General features: G+C 39.5%; 1 protein-coding gene and 1 long non-coding RNA gene across 13 annotated transcripts in view; one reads left to right on the plus strand and one right to left on the minus strand.

The window, feature by feature from the left end:
- The first annotated feature begins 70 nt into the window (after window positions 1-70).
- On the plus strand, window positions 71-19,346 carry LOC117421406 (ankyrin repeat and SOCS box protein 5-like). Of its 11 annotated transcripts, none has more exons than XM_059027595.1 (9): window positions 4,476-4,610; window positions 5,938-6,142; window positions 6,941-7,126; window positions 13,876-13,955; window positions 14,654-14,761; window positions 15,361-15,511; window positions 17,441-17,575; window positions 18,011-18,202; window positions 19,073-19,346. In XM_059027595.1, the coding sequence occupies exons 2-9, from the start codon at window positions 5,965-5,967 to the stop codon at window positions 19,198-19,200; spliced, it is 1,158 nt and encodes a 385-aa protein (XP_058883578.1). In that variant the 5' UTR covers window positions 4,476-4,610; window positions 5,938-5,964; the 3' UTR covers window positions 19,201-19,346. The 11 variants fall into 11 exon arrangements, with proteins under 11 accessions (XP_033891686.3, XP_058883592.1, XP_033891688.3 ...); XM_059027598.1 differs by lacking the exon at window positions 4,476-4,610 and adding an exon at window positions 4,625-5,756; XM_059027609.1 differs by lacking the exon at window positions 5,938-6,142 and having other exon boundaries at window positions 4,325-4,610.
- A 485-nt stretch (window positions 19,347-19,831) lies between these two features.
- LOC117420463 (uncharacterized) overlaps window positions 19,832-22,939 on the minus strand; it is a 35,081-nt gene continuing 31,973 nt past the window's right edge. The window contains exons 6-7 of one of the 2 annotated variants that reach the window (XR_009329211.1): window positions 22,164-22,199; window positions 19,832-20,907 (exon numbers count right to left, since the gene is read on the minus strand). This is a non-coding gene — a long non-coding RNA (uncharacterized LOC117420463). Of the gene's footprint in view, window positions 22,200-22,939 lie in introns of both variants that reach the window. The other variant, XR_009329209.1, reaches the window with a different exon arrangement.

The raw sequence follows: 22,939 nt of genomic DNA on the forward strand, positions 1-22,939 counted from the left end.
CAGGGATTTCTGGCCCGTGGTATATGATACCATCAACACTTCAGAGACTCATACCAAAACATTAATAGCACCTGTCAAGAAGCAATGACCGAGGTAGTGGAAAACAAGCCTTTTGCCCTCCATTTGTCGAATGTCTACTACACAATTTTTGCACTTTTCTGTTTTAAACTATTTGTGAAAATCAGCCTTGCCATACTTAGCCACTTCTACATAGTCAAAGGAAACCGTGAGGAAGCAGCCCGGATAGCTTCAGAGTTTTACGGAGTTACTGAAAGAGCAAGTAAGTCATTTTAAAGAGTTTTTTTTTCTTTCTTTTTTTGCTACTGGACTGCTACTTGCTTTAACCCTTTAGATGCAGTGTGCTAAGCAAATGTAGCTTCCACTCTGCCAGAGTTTAAGACAGCTCTGTGGCTTTGTTGTTAGAGCTAATCACTGGTAAGCAAATTATTCTGGATTATAATATTAGCAAATTAATTATCTACTTTAGCATCTCTAAGCGCCCCAAGAATATTACATACAATTCTGCAATCGTAAGGTTTACCACAGACCACCAGAAACCTGCATGCTTTAGTATATAAATGTATTTTGTGAATAGCAGTACTGTAATGCTTTACTGTAATGCATTTGTCATTTATAACTCCCATTGGTAGAGTAAACATAATTAACTTGGAGGCTACAGAGAAGTCATGTTACAATTCAGTCTGGTCCTAGTCTAGAATTCAAATCACTTTTTTTTTTTTTTGGAGGGAAACAAATAAATATTGCTCCACATTCACGCTTAGTGTATTAACTTTTTATGTGATGACAATTACCTCAAGATAACATACTTAATGAAATTGTAATGAAAATGTCTCAATGTATTTAGATATTAGGTAAAATATTCACAGCACATTACATACTATTGTTAAATATGCTATTTATAGAAATGCCTTTTCATTAAATAAATCACACTTTTGCCTTTGTAAGGAGTGGAAGTACAATAAATAGTGTTTCAATTGTGTTACACACAAAAAAGAAAAATAAATAGACAGTGACCTAGGTGTTGTTGTGCATGTTAAGCATGTCCATGGAAGGTATTATACAGTAATTATGAAACAAGCCATTGTGAGGCTTTAACTTTGGAACTTGGTAATGCAGTTCAAGGGAAATTAATCTAAATGGGTTTTGTGTTTTCTACATTCATCATTTTAAAAAAAAAACATCTTCAGTCATTGGGCAATGGTGCTGATTGACAGGCCATTAGGGAAGTTGCAGTTGTCTTATTGGACAAAAACATTTTTTTATTGTGGATTAGTTTTACTGATAACATGCACTCCATGTACCAGTATGGACCCCTGTTCAGAGGCCAAACGGCATGCACTTTACATAATGGTGCCCCAAAGTCTGGGGGGTTTTCTCTTACAGTCGTGGAAGTAATATGTCAGTAGACTCACATGAGGCATCCAAAATAACAAGCTTACTTGAGTCATACAGTATACACAACAATTAATGACCCAGCCTGTTAACTCTTAAAAAGTTTTTTTATGAAAATAGGCCCAACAAAAGCAAACTGTAAATAGTGGTCCATACCTGCATGCATTTTTCATCTGCTTTAAAACCATATTGCAGGCTTTCTAATTACCGGGAAACTATCAAATGTTACATATATAAAGGCGGAAAAAGGACAGAATGACCTGGGAAATAAAGCCTTACCAGACTGCCTTGCACTTCTTGGATAATTTCACCTTTAGAGTAAAATTGTCTCCACCCCTTTAAGCCCTTCATTCTTGTCAGTAATCAACCAGTGGCTCCCCTGATGACTGACATGCTTTGCACCCAGTAAGATGCTTTGACCCTGAATTGACCTAAGAAGTAAAGCAATAACAGACTTTCTGTGAGTCAAGGCATATTAACTCATGTCATGTGCATTTCAAAAATACAGACAAAATATAATATTTTATGTCAGGTTTCTTAAAAAGAGTCTTTATCCATTTTCTTTCTTATTAGAACTACCAATTAATTTATTAGTGTCCCCCCTGAAGATATTTAGTTATTTTTGTATATCTGCATTAAAATAAAAAAACATTTGATCAAATACAGCACAGTAAAGGCTGATTCTTGTTTGTGGTTGTGATAGAATGGTTTGGTGGTGACACCACAGACCAGGAAGCAAGTAGAAGCACAGTACTGCGGGGTGAAGCGCTGGGTGCGTGTTTATTAAATAAATAAAATAAACACAAGCAAAAACACTTTAAACAAAACAAAAGCCACGATGGCCAAAACAAATATGCATATACAAACAAGTATCGGGCTGGTCTATCTCCAGCACGAGTAGCAATTGTTTACCTTTGTGATAGCTCTCGCTCTCTCTCTCTCTCTCTCTCTCTCTCTCTCTCTCTCTCTCTCTCTCTCTCTCTCTCTCTCTCTCTCTCTCTCTCTCTCTCAACCCTCACCAACCTTATGAGCAGCTGATGCGCTTTTATATACGTGGCCATCTCCAAATTAGTAATCACTTAATCAATTTGGAGATGGCCACATTATGCACGAGTTTAAATGGTTGGGGAATTTAACCCCAATCCATGTTGCGAAACAACAACATAATAATAATAAATATGGGGGCGGGCATACCCGGTCACAGTGGTACGGTATCTAATTATGTACTGAGTACTTTTGGAATCTCACCCCAGGTAAATAGAATACTGCAGTTATACAACACAGGAAGTGATTTGGTACCAAGCAGCAGTCGTTTATCTATAGTTTACCTGAACTGCATTGTGTTTTGCTAAACAAAACACCATCACTTAGAGGGCTGTCATGAGTGTGGTTTGAATGTTTGTGCAGAGTTGATGATCTTGGCAGGGGACCCTTAGGGAGCAATGTATTGCCATTTGCACTCCCACAGAGGAAAATCATCCTTGGATTGTTTACCTCATTGCTTCTTCAGACTCCCCTACTGGTCAGCCACCTAATGCATTTAAAAGAAGCACTACTGTGATTACTGTAGCCTCATAGCTTTATTTATTGGAGCAAGCTAGTAATTACAGTACAGTTGACTGAATTCTAAATGTAAAAAAAATTACACCTGAGAGTCTCCCTCAAAAGCATTCAAAGTCCAAGGGCAACCATACATAAGGCCGATTTGTAAAACAAGTGATTTATCACCCTTTTTGACGCAAGGTCCACATGTTAAACCTTACTTGACATATGTACAACTGTATAAATAGATTTGTGCAGTAATTTTGTAGTACATCCAGCATAATAAAATGTGATACATATAGTTATATTGCCACTCAAAGCAAGACACTTCAAAAAACCTACAGACTCAAAGTAAGTTACTGATGACTTTATTTGGACCATAACCATCTCAAACCAAACATTATTTTTTCTAATTTATTAAATTAGGTGTATTTCGGAAAGTGACTATTCGGGTGGTTGACAAAGTCAAGGAGAAAAAAAAAGTAAGGGTAAAGTGGTGCAGTGTTAATAGATCAGTTTATATTTCAGCTAAGACTATTTTTATGTGCGCACATAATCTAACCTGACTGTTAAATCCAGAGCATACTGTTTTTATATGTTTTCATATTTGGATGTTTGTTTGTTTCTGAATGCCTCGTTGGAATGATTTGGCTTCATAACAGTAGAGGAATGAAACAAGCACAGTTACAAATTCCTGCCATCGTGATTTACCGTCTAGTTTTAATTCATAGCAACATACGTATTCATAGTTTACCAACTGTCAAGTAATTATAATAATGATGGTTATAATACTAATTATGGGCTACTTACATATTATTTGAGCATACCAGCTGCCGATTAACTTTAACCAAATAAGGGCAAGTTGTGACATCTCAGTGTAGAGAACCTGCTGCAGAGAAGGAGGAGGAGGGATACAGGGACACGAAAACCACGGGAGATGGTCTTTTAGTTGTGGTAAAACCCTACCCAGGGGACTGGACATTGTGAAGTGTGAAGGTTAATGTCCTTCGTTATTGGATTCATTTTAAAGCATTCATCCTTCTTATAGCCTAATGTCTGCTAAATCCTGACCAATACCTTACTATCCTTTTAAGATTGTACTTTTTCACTGTGAGTAAACAGAAAGCAATGTGAACTACCGTACCTGATGAAAAAGTCATCTTTATAATTTCTTTTTTTATATATATATATAAAGATAGGACAATTCATTTTTTTAGGATCAGCATTACTAAAAGACTAAATAGATTAAAGCACTTGCTTTGGTAGCAGATCACCATTTAAATAGTTAATACTGGCATGGAGGTTAAGCTGATGCTTAACCTGCTTTATAAATAGAATTTGGCAATGCAATCCTTCTCCACCACCCCCTCCTGCAGTTCTCCTCAGCACTGGTGAGTCGTGTTACAGAACGCAGCTCGGTGCTGTTGTCAATGTAAGCCACATTCCACTGTAACAACAGGGCACCCAATCAGCAAATACAGGCCAGATCTCATGCTGCCAAGGGCTTGCAGGAGGAAAGGCTGATAGAAACATGCCTAAGGTCCCTTCCATAGAGAGCAACTACACTGAGCAGACTTCTAGGAAAAGGAGACTAGAAATTACAGAGGATTTTCCTGCTAAAAAGAAATCAAGCTGGGGAATACTTACTTGCCAAGGTTGGTAGTTCTTTACTATTTATATTACCACAGTATACCCTACCACAAGGCTTATTAAAATATGTGTTATTTTCAAAATGTATATACGTCATTTTTATACTGTTGGAACAGTAATTGCTTATTGTGTTTTTGTGCAAAACAAGTTAAGAAATGTTTTATTGTTTATGCAGATACAACTGAACTGCTTTACAGTCTATAGAGCAAAACATATGTTATTTGTGCTGTCATAGATTAGTTAACTGTGGAGCAAGACACACCCATATCATGTAAATAATCTTTCTGTAAAGTGTATGGCCATTTGCCTGATCTGGATCTATCCCAAATATGTGTGTTTGAAAGAAGCATTTGAAAGAAAGACTAAAGCTATTAACTTCTGACAATCATATTAGGCTGGTATACTTGGTGTGTAAAACAGTTGCAATTTAAAAAATATAGTAGTTTGTTCAAGATATAGTACTGTAGGGATCCTTGCTTTAAAACTGAGGTAATCAAAGTTCATATATATTTTATAGTTGTTTTACTGTCTCCTTGGTCTGTGTTAATGACCATATTATGATATTACAAGTACAAGACCTCCAGTTTAACACAAACTAACATACATGATTATTTTAATCTGTACAATGTCCAATCACGAAATATGACTTTTTAACAATACTACTAGTTGCCTAACTCAAACACTTTTTAACTAGTAAATTATTTTGGTCAAATCTCATTGTTATGGGTATCCTTGGAGATAGCTCAAAACAATGGGCACTGATACAAGTAACACTACACTTGAACATGCACTGATTACTAATTTAAACATTACAAAACAACATTCTTCAAGGGTATTCCAAGGGAAACATTATGTTTATTTTAAAGGAAGCCCTTGTACAGTTACAGTGTCTGTTAACGCACTGATTGTGAGCTCTGCCTTGTGACTTGATTTTAAATAAGTGCCTCTCTTTTTAAACTTTTTTTTTTTTTTTTTTAACAGTCGTTTCATGACCAAATTTGATTTAATAGATTTAAAACAGACTTTAATGAGTTAAAGATTGTTCAATAGAGTTGTGACAGGGGGACCATGTTGCTGTTTCTTGGTGGAAGCAGCTGGGACACACTGGGACACGCAACAGGAGACATATTGCTGAGGAAGTAATTGAGCAGGTAGGCTCGCCCGGTGCTGAGCTGATCGGGCGGTCCGGATTGGCTGGGGGGTTGTGCCTGGGGAGGCTGGGCAGAGCTCAAAAAATGTCTGCGCCACAGCTCGAGGCTACTGCAAGGCCATTGCCATACAGACGGGCGCTGAGCAAAAGATTGCTGTGTTTTGTTTCGTGTTGTGTTGCAGACTTGTATCAATCCGGGAGTTGAAGCTATGGTGCCTACACTGACCCCTGCACACGACCACAACCCAGGAGAGCGTCCTCTCCGCAGGATTAACTACTACAGAACCGTTCAACTGCAAGGCGCTGCTCGTGAAGGCTTTGCTCAACCGAGGTCATGTGAAGAGGCAGGAGTCACTGTGAGAAGGCCGGGACTCCGGGAGCCCAGAAGTAGGTTAGTTTAGGGGAGATTGATCCCAAACAGTGTATAGAGAGGGTTTGCGTAGAGTAGTAGGTCCCTGGAGCGGGACGTTCCTTTTCGTGGGACTAGCTCTTACCATTTGTGTGGTAAACTTTTATTTTTAGATTTGTTTTGTTTTCTTTATTAAATGTGACACTAGGGCTACCATTGCTGGTACCCTAGTGTCAGCACTTGTGTTGATTAAATCTATGCACCTGTGCAGCGTGTCAACGCCCAATGTTCTGTGCCTGCCTCAGTATTGTTCAGTGACGACCCACACACGTGACAGTAACCCCTGTTACATATGGCGTCAGAGTGGGATGTCACTGGTCCTGCTGAGACAAGGCAGGATAGGCATAGAGCAGTTGGCTGCCGGGATACACAGTCAGAAGAACCAGCCTGCGCTCCGGTTACCCTGTCCATGCCGGCCGGGTCCTCTGTCGCCGTTTCTCGGGCTTTGAGATGGAACCAATGATGACCTTGGACCCAACTCCAAACAGAAGAGGAACCAGTCGGCGGTATCGAACGGATCGGTGGTGCCGTTCTGAGGGGGGGATATGTGACAGGGAGACCATATCGCTGGTTCTTGGGTGCATGTGTGCCTTTATGGAAGCAGCTGGGTTGTGCAACAGGAGACTAAGGAAGTAATTGAGCAGGTAGGATCGACTGGCACTGAGGTCCAGATTGCCTGGGGGGCGTGCCCAGGGAGGCTGCGCAGAGCTAAAAAACGTCATACAAATGGGCGCTGAGCGAAAGATTGCTGTGTTTTGTTTCGTGTTGTCTTGCAGACTCGATCAACCCAGGAGCTGAAGCTATGGAGCCAGCACTAACCCCGGCAGCATCTACCCCTGCACACGACCACAACCCAAGAGAGTGTCCACTCCGCAGGATTAGCTACTACAGAACCCTTCAACTGCAAGATGGCGCTCGTGAAGGCATTGCCCACCCGAGGCTGTGTGAAGAGGCAGAAGTAGGTTAGTTTAGGGGAGGTTGATCCCAAACAGTGTACAGAGAGGGTTTGCATGAAGTAGTAGTTTCCTGGAGCGGGATGTTCCTTTTAGTGGGACTAGCGCTCGCCATTTGTGTGGCAAACTTGTATTTTTAGATTTTTTTGTTTTGTTTTCTTCATTAAATAAAACCCTGATCCCCTACCTAACCACACCTGCAGTCTGTTCGTCCATTAACTCCTTGACGTCATGGCAGGCAAGTACGCTGCCCACAGGTCTATCTGGATGTTATCTGCAACACCTGTGGGCTCGTTCCTTGCCCACCATGAATGCCTCCTGGCGGTGAACCTGTGAGCTGCTTTTTGTGGCTGCATATCCCTGGAACAGAGAACAGTCATCATGCAGCCTGGACAGTACATCAGCATTCACATGTTCCTTATCAGCCCAGTGTTTTATATTGAAACAGTAAGGCTGGAGGGTCAAGAACCAGCGAGTAAGACGCGGATTGCTATCTTTCTGACTATACAACCATCTAATAGGGGAATGGTCGGTGACGAATGTGAAACGCCGACCCCATAAGTAATACTTGAGACTTTCCACGGCCCATCTTATAGCCAGGCATTCTTTGTCAATAGTTGCATAATTACACTCACGCCGACGGAGCTACCTAATTAGATACATAATCGGAGGATCTTGCCCCCCGACCTCCTGTGCCCAAACTGTGCCCAAGCGGACATCTGACGCATAAAGTCTGTAAGACAAACGGTTTAGAAAAATCAGGATTACGCAAAACGGGGTGAGAGGATAAAGCCTGCTTTAGGTCCTGAAACGCCGCTTCACACTGGTCTGACCATACTATGGGTTGATTTCTCCTACCTCTAGTGAGCTCTGTGAGGGGTGTAGCATGAGTGGAGAAACCTCCTATAATACTCCGCTAGCCCAAAAAATGCCTGAACCTGCTTTGGAGTTTTGGGGCGAGGGTAACTGTGAAGGACCTCCATCTTCTTTTCTTTCGGCTTCAGTAACTTTACTCCCAGTTCAGTCTCAATCTGGTGCTGGGTGAGATGTGTACCCTGGGAGGTCTGAAAAGACCACTCTCTTACTCTGTATTAGCTTGTCCAGCTCGGCCTGCTGCTGTTTACTCAAGTGGCTGCCGGTGGCTATAGTCAGGGAACCCCCGGGTCGCGTCTCGCTCTGTTCCAGGTCAGGTTGTCTGAAAAATAAAAACAATCCCAGTCTTTCCAGGGCTTTAAAAGGTGAATATTATAAATGATGAGACGTAAGGTGGAGTATCCATGTCACCAGAAGCCCGAGATACAATTACAGGGTTTTTATCGCACAGTTTGGTGTACTTTATTTGTTATAATTAGTTTGTACCGTTTACAATACAGTAGTTTGAAAAAGCAGCAAATATGGCCATTTCCCTTCCCTTGTTTTTTGTAATGCTTTTGTTTTGCCACTAAACTTTGTTTTGATTATGTGAAGTCTGTTTGGTTATCGTAGTAAATTGAACTTTCATATTTGTGTCAAGTAAATGCCTGTCTTTGCTTCCAAGTATACCGTAATGTTGTTGAGTTGTTGTACTAGTATTTGATGAATGTTCCTGTTTTCTCCATTTTCTTCCAGTTACGCTTTTACTAAAAGTTTTAGTAAATGTAAATCACTCAACGTCTTTTTTCTATTTTCCTGATTTTCAACAAACACGTCTCTGTTTCTATCCGTAACATTTTGAAATCTGGTCGTCATTTTCATTAACTGCCGTTTGTGTGCTGTTGTGAAGATAATTTATGTAATTTTAAAAATGAGAGAGTAAAATGTATTTTCAGGGGGTAAAATGCAACATTACCTTGAAGTCATGAGTAATCTCGATAAATACTGTACAATCTTTAATGGTAATGAGGTTGGCATTAAAAAAGAGCCTTCTGTTTTAAATACAATGTTACTTTGAACTACTGTACAAAAACTTAGTATTAAAATAAAATCAGAGACAACAGCAATTCTTATTCACTTTATTGACCACAGCCAATACGACTTTGAAGATAAGCACAGAAACGGACCATATATATGAAGATAAGCACAGAACCATAACTTCTATTCTAACATTAAATTCTTAAATTCAGTGAACATGTTAACACTTCAATATAAAGCTATACAGATACATAAAATAAGCAAATGCATTCATAAGTTATAAAACAGTTTGTTTAATATTATAGGCACCTTTTGTGCAGCAATGTTCTGTATTCACGGGGTGCTGAAGGCTCAAATAAATGTAAAAAATGTAATAATTAAACGCCAAGCACTCACCAAATGTCAGCTATCAAGCTTGTATATTTATTATTAAAAAGTCCTTTTTATAGAAACTAGAATTGTGCACAGTTTTGTGGGAAATTAAAGGGGAGGGGGAAGGAGTCCTTTTTGGTCACCTCATTCAGCTGTCTGTAGTCGACGCAGAAGCGCCACTCTCCGTCCTTCTTGGGAACCATCACAACTGGCGACATCCAGGGGCTGTCTGACTGCTCAATCAGGCCTGCATCTCCCTCAGTACCTTCTCGACTGTCTTCTGTCTGGCCAGGGGTAGGCGGCAGGGTCATAGCTTGATAGGTGTGGCCACATGAGTCCAGCCTGCTCTTTCTGTGCTGGTGGCGAAGCTGTGATGATACTCCAACAACAGCTCCCTGGACCTGCTGTTCCGGACTGAGCCCCTCACAGCTGCAGCACCAGACAGCGTTCACTGCGGTAGAGTAGTGTCCTCTCCTGGGGGTGGTGGGGGTCTGCTAGGCCTGGGCTGGGATGACGAAACCCTGGCGGAAGTGGGTGGTGGTTTGGGGCTCCAGCATGTTGGTTCAGTTGGTTGGGGTCCAAGTTGTGCCGGCTGGGTCCCGGTCTTGGCTGTCTTCAGCAAATGGTTCTGTGATTTTGTGTCGGTGGTTGTTTGGCGGAGCCCGACGGCCCCTGTGGGTCCTGCCTTGGTGATGTGTTGCTTCCCCAAGCCGGTCCCCCACAGGAGCTGGGCTCGGTCGCAGTCGTCGGGCAAGGGGGCCCTCGTGGGGGGGGGGGGGGGGGGTGTTTGGGGGAGGGGGGCGGAGGTGATGGCTGGCAGTAGCTGTAGCAGTGGCGCTGTGCATGGCGATTCGGCGCTCTCAGCTACTTCTGACAGGCAGGCTGGGAATGCTGTAGGGGGCCCACACTGTCCCACTCACATGGACCCCTCAGTCCTCAGTCCAACCACCCAACTGCGCAACAAGTTCGAACCAGGCATGGAAAGCATCCCAGTCGGCCCTGCCCGATACTTCTTGGCTGTTTCTCTCCTATCTTTCTCTCTGTTCTTCAGCTCTGTCTTTTGTCTCAGCACCAGCTCTCTTTAGTCCCCGCAGCCTGCTACTTATTCCTCCCGTCTAGGCCATGCCACCAGTCCCAGGCATGCATGACTTCCCGCTCTCAATCCCTTGATTGTTGCACAATCTTATCTCCTGATTTGCAACAAGTGTTGTGACAAGCCGAGCTTCTGACTGGTGGTGATTCTCCTGTCTCTGACGTCCCTGAGCACCTGCTGCAGTTGAACCTTTGACTCTGCCTCACAGAAACTTCTCGAACGTGGGTACAGCAGACCCAGGGTCATTACTATATGTAACAAAGGGATAGCATACCTGTCATAGCTGCCTTATCCACATACGTTTTACAGCCCCAAGTCCCAAAGCGCACCACAGAGGAACCAAAAGTTTCAGGTTATGGGTTTCCTGGGGGAAAGGTTCAGGCTAGTATAAGGCGCTGCGTGCGGGGAGTCTGGTGCTCTTGCTGAAGTCGCCGCTATTTAGTAAACATTGTGAGGGGCCGTTCTGAGTTTTAGGCAGATACCACAATCCCCCCCCCCCCCCCCCCCATGTTACATATAGCCGGTTAGTGTATGCAGTACTGAGGTTCAAGCATGTTTATTTGAGCCCTGCTGGTGTTGTATTTCACTAAGTCTAGTTTTAGGACCTTCATTGAGGAAGTTTCTTTTTACCTTTTTTCTCTTCTACTTCTACTGTTCCTGAAAAGCTGGTATGCTACGATATTATAGCAATATATTTTTGCACTTACCCATGTACTGTATATATGGTAAATGAAGATTACGAGGATATTTTCTTTTTCAATATAACGTTTCGTTTCCATGGCAACATAGAATATATATATATATATATATATATATATATATATATATATATATATATACACACACACACACACACACACACACACACACACACACACACACAGTCTGCGCTCCTTTATCGGGACGCCTTAGGAGATATCCTGAATAAGCGGCTGTCCCAATTAAATGAGAGACATTTGAGAGGACCAAACTCACACTTATACTCATAATTTATGACTTGCACAAGAGAAGAGAACTATTTTTTTTTTCTAAATGAAAAGAAAAATAATTAAATCACATTACATTATGAATAAATGTTAAATATGCAAGGCTAATCACAAGGAAAGTCACCTGCGATGATGACAAGCCAACGTTCTTTGCCACAGCAGCGTGAGAAACCACAGTTCGACTCCAGCACCTTCGTCCCAATTAAACAACATAATTGACATTGGGATGAACCATCTCCCAGAGCTCTGTCCCATTTAAGCAGAAATCCAGATTATCAGTGTCCTGATTAAGTGGCGTCGACTGAATGATGGGATGGAAAAGTGTATTACACAGTATGCAGCTTTTCTGTTTATATGGGAGGTGCTTTATTTGGAGATTGTCCTTCAGTTAATTTTAGGTTAAGCAGCTATACCTGCTCGTGCTAGGAGTGAATATGGAACTACATTGAATTAGCAGCCACCTGGCTTAAGAAACGCTCACATGTTCAATCCCTGTGGTGGCAGGTTAAACTAGGTTTGACTGTGCTTGCCATACTGTATGGCATCAACCTGTGTGCTTTGATCTTATGAACTAATAGTTCACATTAAAAATACACCACTATTTTAAACAATACAATACTAGTACAGTTCAGTTCATGGAAAAGACTCAAGCTGAACCAAGATGTATTTATTTGTGTCTGTGTACCATGTTTGTGAGAGAATTTGAATTAAATAGTAGTGTGGAGTAGTGGTTAGAGCTCTGGACTCTTGACCGGAGGGTCGTGGGTTCAGTCCCAGGTGGGGGACACTGCTGCTGTACCCTTGAGCATGGTACTTTACCTAGATTGCTCCAGTAAAAACCTGACTGTATAAATGGGTAATTGTATGTAAAAAAAGAATGTAATTATATGTAAAAAAATAATGTGATATCTTGTAACAATTGTAAGTTGCCCTGGATAAGGGCGTCTGCTGTGATCTGCACGATGTTCATTTACACTGTATATGGTATATATAATACTTACATGTGTAAAAGTAATCTACAAGTTTAAGGATGTATACATTTAATGTGTACATATACTGGACAAGAGGCATAATCAACACTTATATGGTCCAGGTTGGCTCTTAAAAACAGTACCTTTAAATAGAAACTTAATGTTTTTCATGTAAATCCACCTGTGCTTACCTGTGTTTACCCTACCTATGCGGTTGTCATTCCTTGTGTTGTTCCCTTGTTCTCCACTTAGCTTTCAGCTCTTGGTTCTTTCCTATGTGGAAAGGGAGTCATTACAACCTTGACTATTGGGAACTATTGTTAACCATGGAAAATAACAGTAAAGGCATAGTATAAGCAGCGGAAAGCATGCTAAACTGCTTAATTACTGTGGTAACCTTTTATAAGGATGGTTTTACTGTAATGAGATTTTGATGTTGCCCTCTGGCTTATTCTAGTTCATTCCTTTACTATTAGTCTTATAGATGATTGAAGGTGATGATAGACAGGTCTGGAATGCAGCTGGGGTTGTCCTGGATATTGATACAGGTTTGTATAACACACATAATGTTACAGACAGGAGTTTGCTAAACAAATTACAATACTTAGCACATACATTTGTGCAAATGGTCTGTCCGTCACATGACTGAGTAATTTGTTTTGCAAATGGAATCCCTGACATATTTTCTGTAAGAAGTAAACTTCCCCATTGTAAGAGTTTGTGATAAACAGTTTCAGCCCCCAACTTCTCTAAAGGAACTAGAGACAGTAAGTAATGATCATATATATCCCTCTCCATAACAAATGTATAACCTTGGAGGCCCAACACCTAATTAAAAAATGTTATGGCAGATGTTTCCATTTTTTTGTCCACCCCCTGTACTTTTGTAGCTCAATAATCCACTTACTGACTATATTCTCCTTACTTTACTACATTTCTGGCACAACGTCATGTGGCTAAAGTTACTTACTTGAATCATACAGTCGTGTTTGAACTACTCTAATCAAACCAAAGGACATCAAAACGATCCCTGCAGTGATCATGAGCGGATAATGCAATTAAATATAATGCAATTAAGTAGGATTTGTTTTATATTTGAAGGATCTGTATTTTTAGTTAAAAGGCATTGGTTAACTTATTAAATACCAAGATTCTGTTTCCAATGATCTGCCTTGTTTTCTCCCACTGTTCCCCATCACCTCCTTTGAAGCCGCAGGTGGTTGGAAATCTTTTAAGGTGATGGCCTTGATTGAATTCACAGCAGTCAGAGGTTGAAACTTAATTGAGCAGCAAGATCCTAAGCAAAACTCTGAACATTCCAAAAAAATCCATTCATATATTAGACTATTGCTTCAGTCTTTGAATGGATTTCTAAACTGTTGTACCTCCTCAAATTGTGCAGTGCATTGTAGAATTGTAGAATTGAACCCAATTGTTTTTTCATAGGGTCTTGGGCAGACCGGTCACCCCTTCATGAAGCAGCTAGTCAGGGCCGTCTTCTGGCTCTGAAGACTCTGCTTTCCCAGGTAAGAGTACTGAGGTTCAAGCCTTTATATTTGAGCCCAGCTGGTGTTGTATTTCACTTAAACCGGTATATACAGTCTTTGAAAAGGTGCTTGTGTATAATGTTGCACCTATTGTAAGAACACAAAGTTTCATATTACAGTACAACAGCTGAAAGGTAAAAAAAAAAAAAAAAAAGTATATATATAATAAATAAGGTCAGGCAATTTGCCCTGTTATTGTAAATCCTTTCCAAAATGAATTTGACTGTTTTTTACTGATGAATACAATAACTTTTTGAATTACTTTAAAGCTGGAGTACATTTTTTGGTTTAAATTATTATTATCTGTTAGTTTTATGTATACATATCATTAGCAAAAAAAAAAAAAAAAAAGATTTGTCAATTGGTTGTTATTCTGATAGTTCTGAATGTGAAGACATCCATGGGCAAAAATCTTTTGGTTCTGGTGCCCCATTCATCATAACATGAAATGATCTGATGTTTTGTATATAGTAGACTTTGCTGTCTGAAACTGATGTGAATGTATGATCCACTGTCTTGCCAGAACACCATTGCAGATGACATATTTGATATACATGAGATTTGTCCTGCTAATATAAATAAATCAGAAACTGAGACGTGATACATATAAATGATTGAGAGGTTTGTGTGATTAAAGCTAATGGTTGCATGTTTTTTTTCTTTTCTTCACTCGGAAGGGATATAATGCAAACACCCTGACCATTGACTATGTGACCCCACTGCACGAAGCCTGTCTTGGAGACCATGTCGCCTGTGCTAGAGCACTTATTGAAGCAGGCGCCAATGTAAGTATATATTTATATTTAAACTCAACATGTTGTTCACACACAACTTTTATACACATACAGGTCTGTAAAGCATCTTTATTTAGATGCGTACTAATACCTCTCTATATTATTAATCTTACAACATGCTAAATGTTAGTATTGTAGCATGCTAGGGGGGTGGCACCACAAAGCAGGACAGGGAACAAAGCTCATGCATTCAGTGGTCAGGTGGATTGGCCAGCAGCCAAGACAATAGAAAGCACACGGAGAAGAGCCCTTTTTAATGGCCGATATTGGAGGGTACTCCATACAGAGAGCACATTAACAAATGATGGTACTAAAAAAACAACCCAAAGATGTCCATGTAGTCCCGGGTTCGGTGACCTGAAGTTCCGCTATATATCCCTGGGTCACAGAATGCACAATTAACACTTCTATTAGCTGATAACTTAACAAATGTTGTTCTATTTCCATCATGCATGTGTAGCTTTTCTGCCTTATTCACATACATCAATCTGGATTGGCAGTTTTTATTTGATCATTTTTTGTGGTTAATAAAAGGTTGCTTATTAGCAGTTTTAGTCTCCAAAATCTGTTTAAATGTTAATTTATCACAGGTGAATGCAACTACAATTGATGGAATGTCTCCACTGTTTAATGCTTGCTCACAAGGCAGTGCAACTTGTGTGGAGATATTATTAGAACATGGCGCCAACCCTCAGTCTGACGCATGCCAGCCTTCACCAATTCACGAAGCATCCAGTAAAGGTAAGACAAGGCTGTGATCCAGAGGGCAGGGAACCACAGACCTCTATTGAATGAAAAAACATGATGTATGTACATTTTTAAAGTTGTAATTTATTGTGCATTATTAAAAATGAAATACAAAATACAGATTAATATATTTTCAATTAGATAATAACTATTCTTTACCAGGAGATGGCAACAACAAAGAAATACTGTTCTGAACATCCTGCCGTTAAAAAATAGACAATTAACTCTAGTTCATCTTTTTTAATATATTCATTATCCCCCCCACTGTGTTACATTTACAGACAAAGTAACAAACAGCCATGCCTGAATGAAGGTTTCACTTCCGCAAGGAACTTCTGTTTGTTCTGTTTAGCCGTATTTTTGTTGATTGAGACACACCATGAACCAGATTGCTGCAGGGATGGTGTGGAACGACGAAGAAACATTTGGGCTGACGATTCAGTCCAATGAATCTTGGATGAAAACGTCCGTAACAAGCACACCATCTTGAAAGCCTGAACAGATGAAAGGGTGGTCATGTAAACTTTGCTGCTTCCGGGGCATTGTGTACACGGATTATGTACCTGCTTCTGTCACCCAGGTCAACCCTGCTTCTTCAAAAAGCAGAGTGAAATCATGCAGTCGACCCGCATGACACCGGGTCTTGACCCGGGTAGAGCATACCAGTGTGAAATGGGCTTTAAAGATTTACATACCATACATATGTCACACTTATATAGTATATATATATATATATATATATATATATATATATATATATATATATATATATATATATATATATATATATGGTGGTTGCAGTTCCTTCCTAGGGGAGGTAGAGGTAGCTAAAATACGTGTTCACTGTACAAAAAAACCCAAGAAAAACAAACAAAATACTATTTAATTAGTATTTAACTGTTGAGTTTTGAACAGTACCATAACTGAGTATATCTCTGTTTACAAAGGTTAATCACACAAAACTGACTGAGAATTTGGGAAATTTAGCATTTACGGCAGTGGCGGCTGGTGGCCAAACAAAATGGGGAGGCAGAGGGCTTGGGGGTCCCATTAAGCCCCCATCAACAGTATAATGTTATTATTGTTTTCTGACTGACAACACTTTTCATGTTATTATTATTAGAATGTATTTATTTATTTGGCAGGCACCTTTATCCAAGGTTACTTACAGATGTTACAGGGCAGTACTGTACAGGGTTACAATACAAGATTAATATTTAAATACAGTATAGTTTACAGTAAGTGCAAATAACACTACTAAAATACAATATGAACAAGGATGCAACAAGTTATATCTACATATTAGTAGTAGGATAGTGCATCGGCTGGATATCCAGTAACGTGGTGCTTAGGTCAGGCAAGTCCAGTGCATAGTAGGAGGGGTAGATCAAGAGATCTACAAATGCAGTCTAAACAGAGAAAGTAAAATGGTAGCCCATCATAGTTTATTCTAATAAACTTAGCTGTTACATACTGCCATTATATGTTTAAAAATGCACTGTATACAGTATGAATATAGCATTTAGATTTCAAGATGTTTTGGAATTCATTTTCTGTTAAATTACAGAATCGGTGTTCAGCCATTTTCTCTTGTTGTGAGTGCAAAGGAGAAGGGTGTTCCTTAGAAAAGGGGCGAGACTGACAGTGATGTAAACCAATCACATGACAGACGGATAGTATTGCCGGCTGGTGTAAGGATGTCAGGGCAATAGTTCAATCAATTTTTTGCTCCAATGATGAGGTTTTAACAAATCACAGGCCAGGATTTCCAATCACTGATTCATATATATTTTTTTGTTTAGCTTCCACTGATATATGTATAGCAAACCAAAAGATCTGATTTAAAGGTTCAAGCAACACATGGTTCCTGTGAAATAAAAATAACTAGAAGTAAAGAACTTGCATTTTGTATTTGATAACCAGGGAGGAGCGAGTGTGTGGCAGCCCTAATATCTTGGGGAGCTGATGTTGATCAAACCATTCCTCACTTGGGAACTCCACTCTACGTAGCATGCATCTCCCAGCAACTACATTGCACACAGAAGTTACTCGATGGAGGTAAGATCATTTTGGACTATTTGAACGTTTTGTTACAACTATAGTACAGTATGTATCAACATGGACACAATGCTTCATACAGTATATCAGTTGTTTTGGTAGGGTCTCCATAAACCAATGTTGTGTTGAACAGAAGTATGACCCCTTTGTAATGTTAAGTTTTATATATACATACTCAGGGAGTCTCAGATACTCCCCGAGCCTTTTAGAAGAGGACTAATAGATAACCTGCAGTTTGTACACCTAAAGAATATTTAGCACTACCTGCTGTCCTCTTTAAAACTGCAGCAACACAAATCAGTTCAATTATGATACAACATTTAATTACTGTTGGTACAAGAGCAAAACAAGCAGTCATTCGTGCTGCAATATGTAATGGATTATAATGGTAATTTAACACTCAAAAAAGAACATCAATTTGTTCCATTTTCACAGGAGCTAATGTTCAGAAAGGCAAATTCCTTGAAACCCCATTGCATGCTGCTGCTCAACAAAATAGCCCTGAGGTTGTAAAATTACTGCTGGACTTTGGGGCAGACATCAATGTAAAAAACTTGGACCTGAAGCGACCTGTGGAGGCAGCTGCACCAAGCAGCCTGGTGGAGAAGTTCCTATTACTACATGAAGGTAGGAACTGTTAGTTCTGTAACCTAATTGCAAGTGTATCCCTGTGCTTTTTCATAACCTATATACCTCTACCATTCCCTAACACTAGCTGAAATGTTTGTCTACTTCTCTTAAGTTTACCTTATCTCTGCAGCACCTGTAGATGGTAAGTTTTGGATGATCTGGGCAGGGTTGTAAAAATACCCCATTTATGACAGATACGGTTGCACTCACTGCAGCCAACAGTAAACAGAGAGTACTCACCTTGTACAAGAACAGGGATATGTTTAGATTGACAATGGAGAGTATCTGCAGAGGAAATCTGTGTAGATACTGTTCTTGTTCACAAAACAAGTGTTTCAATGTTCAGAGGGTTTATACAGCAGTGTGGAGTAATGGTTAGGGCTCTGGACACTTGACCAGAGGGTCGTTGGTTCAATCCCAGGTGGGGAACAGTGCTGCTGTACCCTTGAGCAAGGTACTTTACCTAGATTGCTCCAGTAAAAACCCAACTGTATAAATGGGTAATTGTATGTAGAAATAATGCGATATCTTGTAACAATTGTAAGTCGCCCTGGATAAGGGTGTCTGCTAAGAAATAAATAATAATAAAATACAGAAAGGACTACAAATTCAAAAAAATGTGGGGGAACTCAAATGCAAGATCAGAGCACCACAAAGAGTAAGGTTTTAAAATCATTACACCATTACAATGCATTGTGAATTCCAGTCTTTTCATGAGTGGGACTGGTTAATTAAGCGACCACTGGATTAGTCTAAAAAAAATGATATACAGACTGTAGTTATCATGTCTAGTGTTTAATGCTGTTTAGGTGCAGTGGCGAGAAGAAAGATAAAGGGGTGGTAACAGTCTTGAGTTTTCTCTTGCAGCCACTCCCTGTTCTCTGCGTCAGCTGTGCCGCCTGAGTATCAGAAACAGCCTGGGGAGGTCCAGACAACACCTAATTTCACAGCTCCAGCTGCCTACCATCCTGCAGAATTTCCTACAGTACAGATAAAGAGCTTAACAACTGCATTGCTAAAGATGAAATAGACTCCCTGTTTAATCCAGATACAGTACTGTATAAGAACAATCGATCTTACAAATATTACCCATGGTAAATGCAGCCTCGTAAACAGTGAGTGCTTCATTTCAAAACTCAACTACATATGCATTTAATTGACAGCATTTATCAACAGAATTAACCTTTAATTTATTGGAAAAGACCTGAACTTAGATGGATTTATTTCTTGAGAATTTGATCAACAATATATTTTTCAATAGACAATTTAAAAACTGTAATAAAGTTAAAGTAATTAAAACAGGCTATTTTTTGTTAGTGGTTCCACTAAACCACCCAATTCTTCTAAAATTACTGTTTTTGCATAACATTTTTAAATACAGTATCCAAAATACAGAATTCTAAATACAAATTAAGGAATTAAAGTTAATATATATTGCTTTCATAGCTTTCATGTTTCTTCAAATGAAACAGTGTCATTCAATACAGTTTGTTTTCTTATGTTCAATTAAAGCACTGTGAAGAACTGGATTTGAGTGTCTTTTAAGCTTTTTTAATTGTTTTGCTTAATTGTTTGTCCATGCAGTGGTGCCTTAGAATCAGGATTCTAAAATGCAACCATGTAAACTTGACTTGTATTACTATTTAGCTGGCACCCAGTAATCAAGTGATAGATTCACATTCACACCAACAGACACTAAATATACAAGTTTGTTATATTTTTTTGTTTAGCTGATATGCATATTCTATTTTTGAGCTGTGTATTTCATTTGTCATTGAACACTGGTAGTATATTCTTCAATACAAATTTCAGCTGTTACTACACTTAGTTACACATCAGTTTGGTGATCTGCAGTAAGCAGACTTCCGTGCTGCAACTAAAATTCTAAATATATATACACAGCATTTTTCAGTAGTTCAGGAAAACCTCAACACAACACAAACATTTACACAGATTTATTTTTTTTATTGATTATGTGACAAGAAAGCATAAACATGAATAGCTTCAAACCCACAAATGGACATGGCAGTAGACCCTCCACAACCAGTTCGATAATGATGGAAATGGGGGTGACGTTATCTGATTGGTGCAATGAGGATTACTGAGTAAACTTAATTTGTTGAATGTAGTAATATTAATTAGTGGTCAGTTACCAGTTATGCCATGTTTAAGGGTAGCAGTATTTATATAGTGTATGCAAATATTTTACATAATAAAATGAATCTGGGTAATTAACATTAGCAACATGCCCTTCAGGGTGCTTTCTATATACTACTAAAACCACCATAAGAGTGCACACTAGTTCAGGTCACAGGCCACACTCCTGAAATGTCAACCTCCAGTATTTGCCTTCAAGGTTTTCAAGAGTGTAATTCTTGCAGTGTGGCTCAATTGATGATTTTCACCCTTCAGAAATGAACTTTGAGGTTTGTTCTTCCACATTACATCTACAGTCCATATCTTCCCTCATCCCAAAGGATCCTGGTGGTCAAGGATTCAAGACTGATTTTTGTGTCTAAATAATACACTGGCTAGATGTTACAGTTTGTTAGATTTCAATAAACATTTTCCAAGTACTGGTAGACTTAGATATGTTATTTGTTATTTGCAATCATATTCACGGGACAGGAGTACAGGGAGATAAGACAGAACCAATCAGCCTCCAAGGCTGGGAAGCAACCGGTACTTCCCCCAAGAGGAACCTAGAGGTGAGAGAATGGGAAACCAAAACAGTTATGATAGATTTGACCGGGGGTCCCCTCTGGCTTGCGTAGAACCTGCTTGGGAGAGGATGAGGCCATAGCGGCTGGGCCTCTAAGGTTGGGAGGTGAGCTTCACTTACCCCCAGTGGGAGACCATTGCAGAGTTGAAGCAACATTTGCAGACACAGAGGGGCACAGTGGAGGAGGAGGCGAGGATGGTGGAAAACAGAAAACGCAAGACAGAACGAGGGCATGGCTTTGGGTATAAATAGGGAGATTGGCAGAGATTAATGACAGGACACAATGGGGAGGAGCCCTAGCTCCTGCCACCTGAATCACTCATGGCTACAATAAAATCATTATAAAAATGAATATTTCGAATATATTACGAATGATCAGGGTACACGTGTGTTTTGAAGTCCTATTGTCTGTCTTGATTAGTTTGAAAATGGTTCCACATGCAACATAACACTTCCAGTGGGGATGACAGTGAACTGCAACTCTGCAGTTAAATTCTTTCTACCCCACTGCTCATAGATGGGGAGGATCTGAGTAACAAGATAGTAAAACAAACAACGCATTTCGACACCTAACATGACTTCATCAGGTTCACATTAAATTAAGGAGTTGCGCATTGAATCCATTGAATCCAGGCACAGTCATTTCCTGATGGTCTGCAGCCCAGTCTAGGACACTCTTAATGCTACTCCATGAATCATAAATATCAACAACACTTCTTTACACTTCTTACTAGCTTGTTTTAGAATTAGCTAGCTTTGTTGCGCTGAGTCTTTAGTTTTATTCACTGTTTTGATGTTAATTTGGGATATGCAATCATCTGCTTTGTCCTGGTACCTTCACTGTAGATCTGATGGCAGTGAGTTTAAACTAAGAGTACCAGGAACTAGCAGCAACATTATGTAATGCACTGTCCTTGAAAATTCCAAATTGAAATATAAAGTACAAGCCAAAAAACAGTTGAAAATGGGGACCATTGATGATTCTGCTACTGCTAATAAAAAAAATAAATAAAAAAAAACATCAAGCTTTAGTTTTTTCTTATTTTCTTTTTCAAGATTTACAAAAATGTGAGTTGCACTGGAAACCACGGCTGGACTAAAATGTGCCTATGTGAAAGCGTGTTTTTTTTTATTTATTTTTTTTAGTTTTTCGTTATATTTGTTAAACATACATTTAAATCTTTTTTTAATTTCAGGATTAAAACTAGCCATGAAGAGGAGACTGATTTCACTGACCGTAATTCCCAAGAGATCGATCCACAGCTTCGAAATCTATAAAAAACAACATAAGAATCACTGAGCTTACATCCATACCAGACACCAATACAAATAAGCAGAACATTCATGCTGACATCCACATGCATCTGCAACAGAGGCAGTATGAGAAAGCAGAGAAACCCAGTAAGTCAAATGACTAATGCATGAAAAAAAACAACAATGATATACATGGGCTGGACAAATAATTAGAAACACTTGTGTTCTGTAAATGGGTTGTCCCTCACATGACTGATTAGAGGGTATCCACTAAGAAAGTGTTCAATAATAACTTAACACCTTGCAGACCTGTCACATGAAATGAGTTTAGTCCTGGCTGCCCATGTTGGCCCTGCAGTAATTGACAGCATTATGGTAGGTGCATTTTTATGTTTTCTTTGTTCAACCCAGTAGATCAGTAGATGGCTCTGTATGAATGCTATACTATATACATATCCCTAACAGCCTTTTGTCAACGGTGTCATTACTTTACAGGCTCATGGGGAGGTATCTTGTCTGTGATCTGCGCTGAAAATATATTTACTCTCTGCTAGCATTAGTAAGCAGTATTTTGTCTGGCCAAGTGTAATTTTTACTGAGATTATCAGGTGATGCTTCTTGATTATTTCATTTATGCAAGGCTTTGATATTAAAGTTTGAACATTACAGTTCGTCATGTCTGTGTGGTTTCGATGCAGCAAGCTTGCTGTATAAAAGTTTATTTTTGCATTAGTTTAACCATGCTTTTCCAATGGTTA

The sequence above is a fragment of the Acipenser ruthenus genome, chromosome 1, assembly GCF_902713425.1.
Source record: "Acipenser ruthenus chromosome 1, fAciRut3.2 maternal haplotype, whole genome shotgun sequence".
Classification (NCBI taxonomy): Eukaryota; Metazoa; Chordata; class Actinopteri; order Acipenseriformes; family Acipenseridae; genus Acipenser; species Acipenser ruthenus.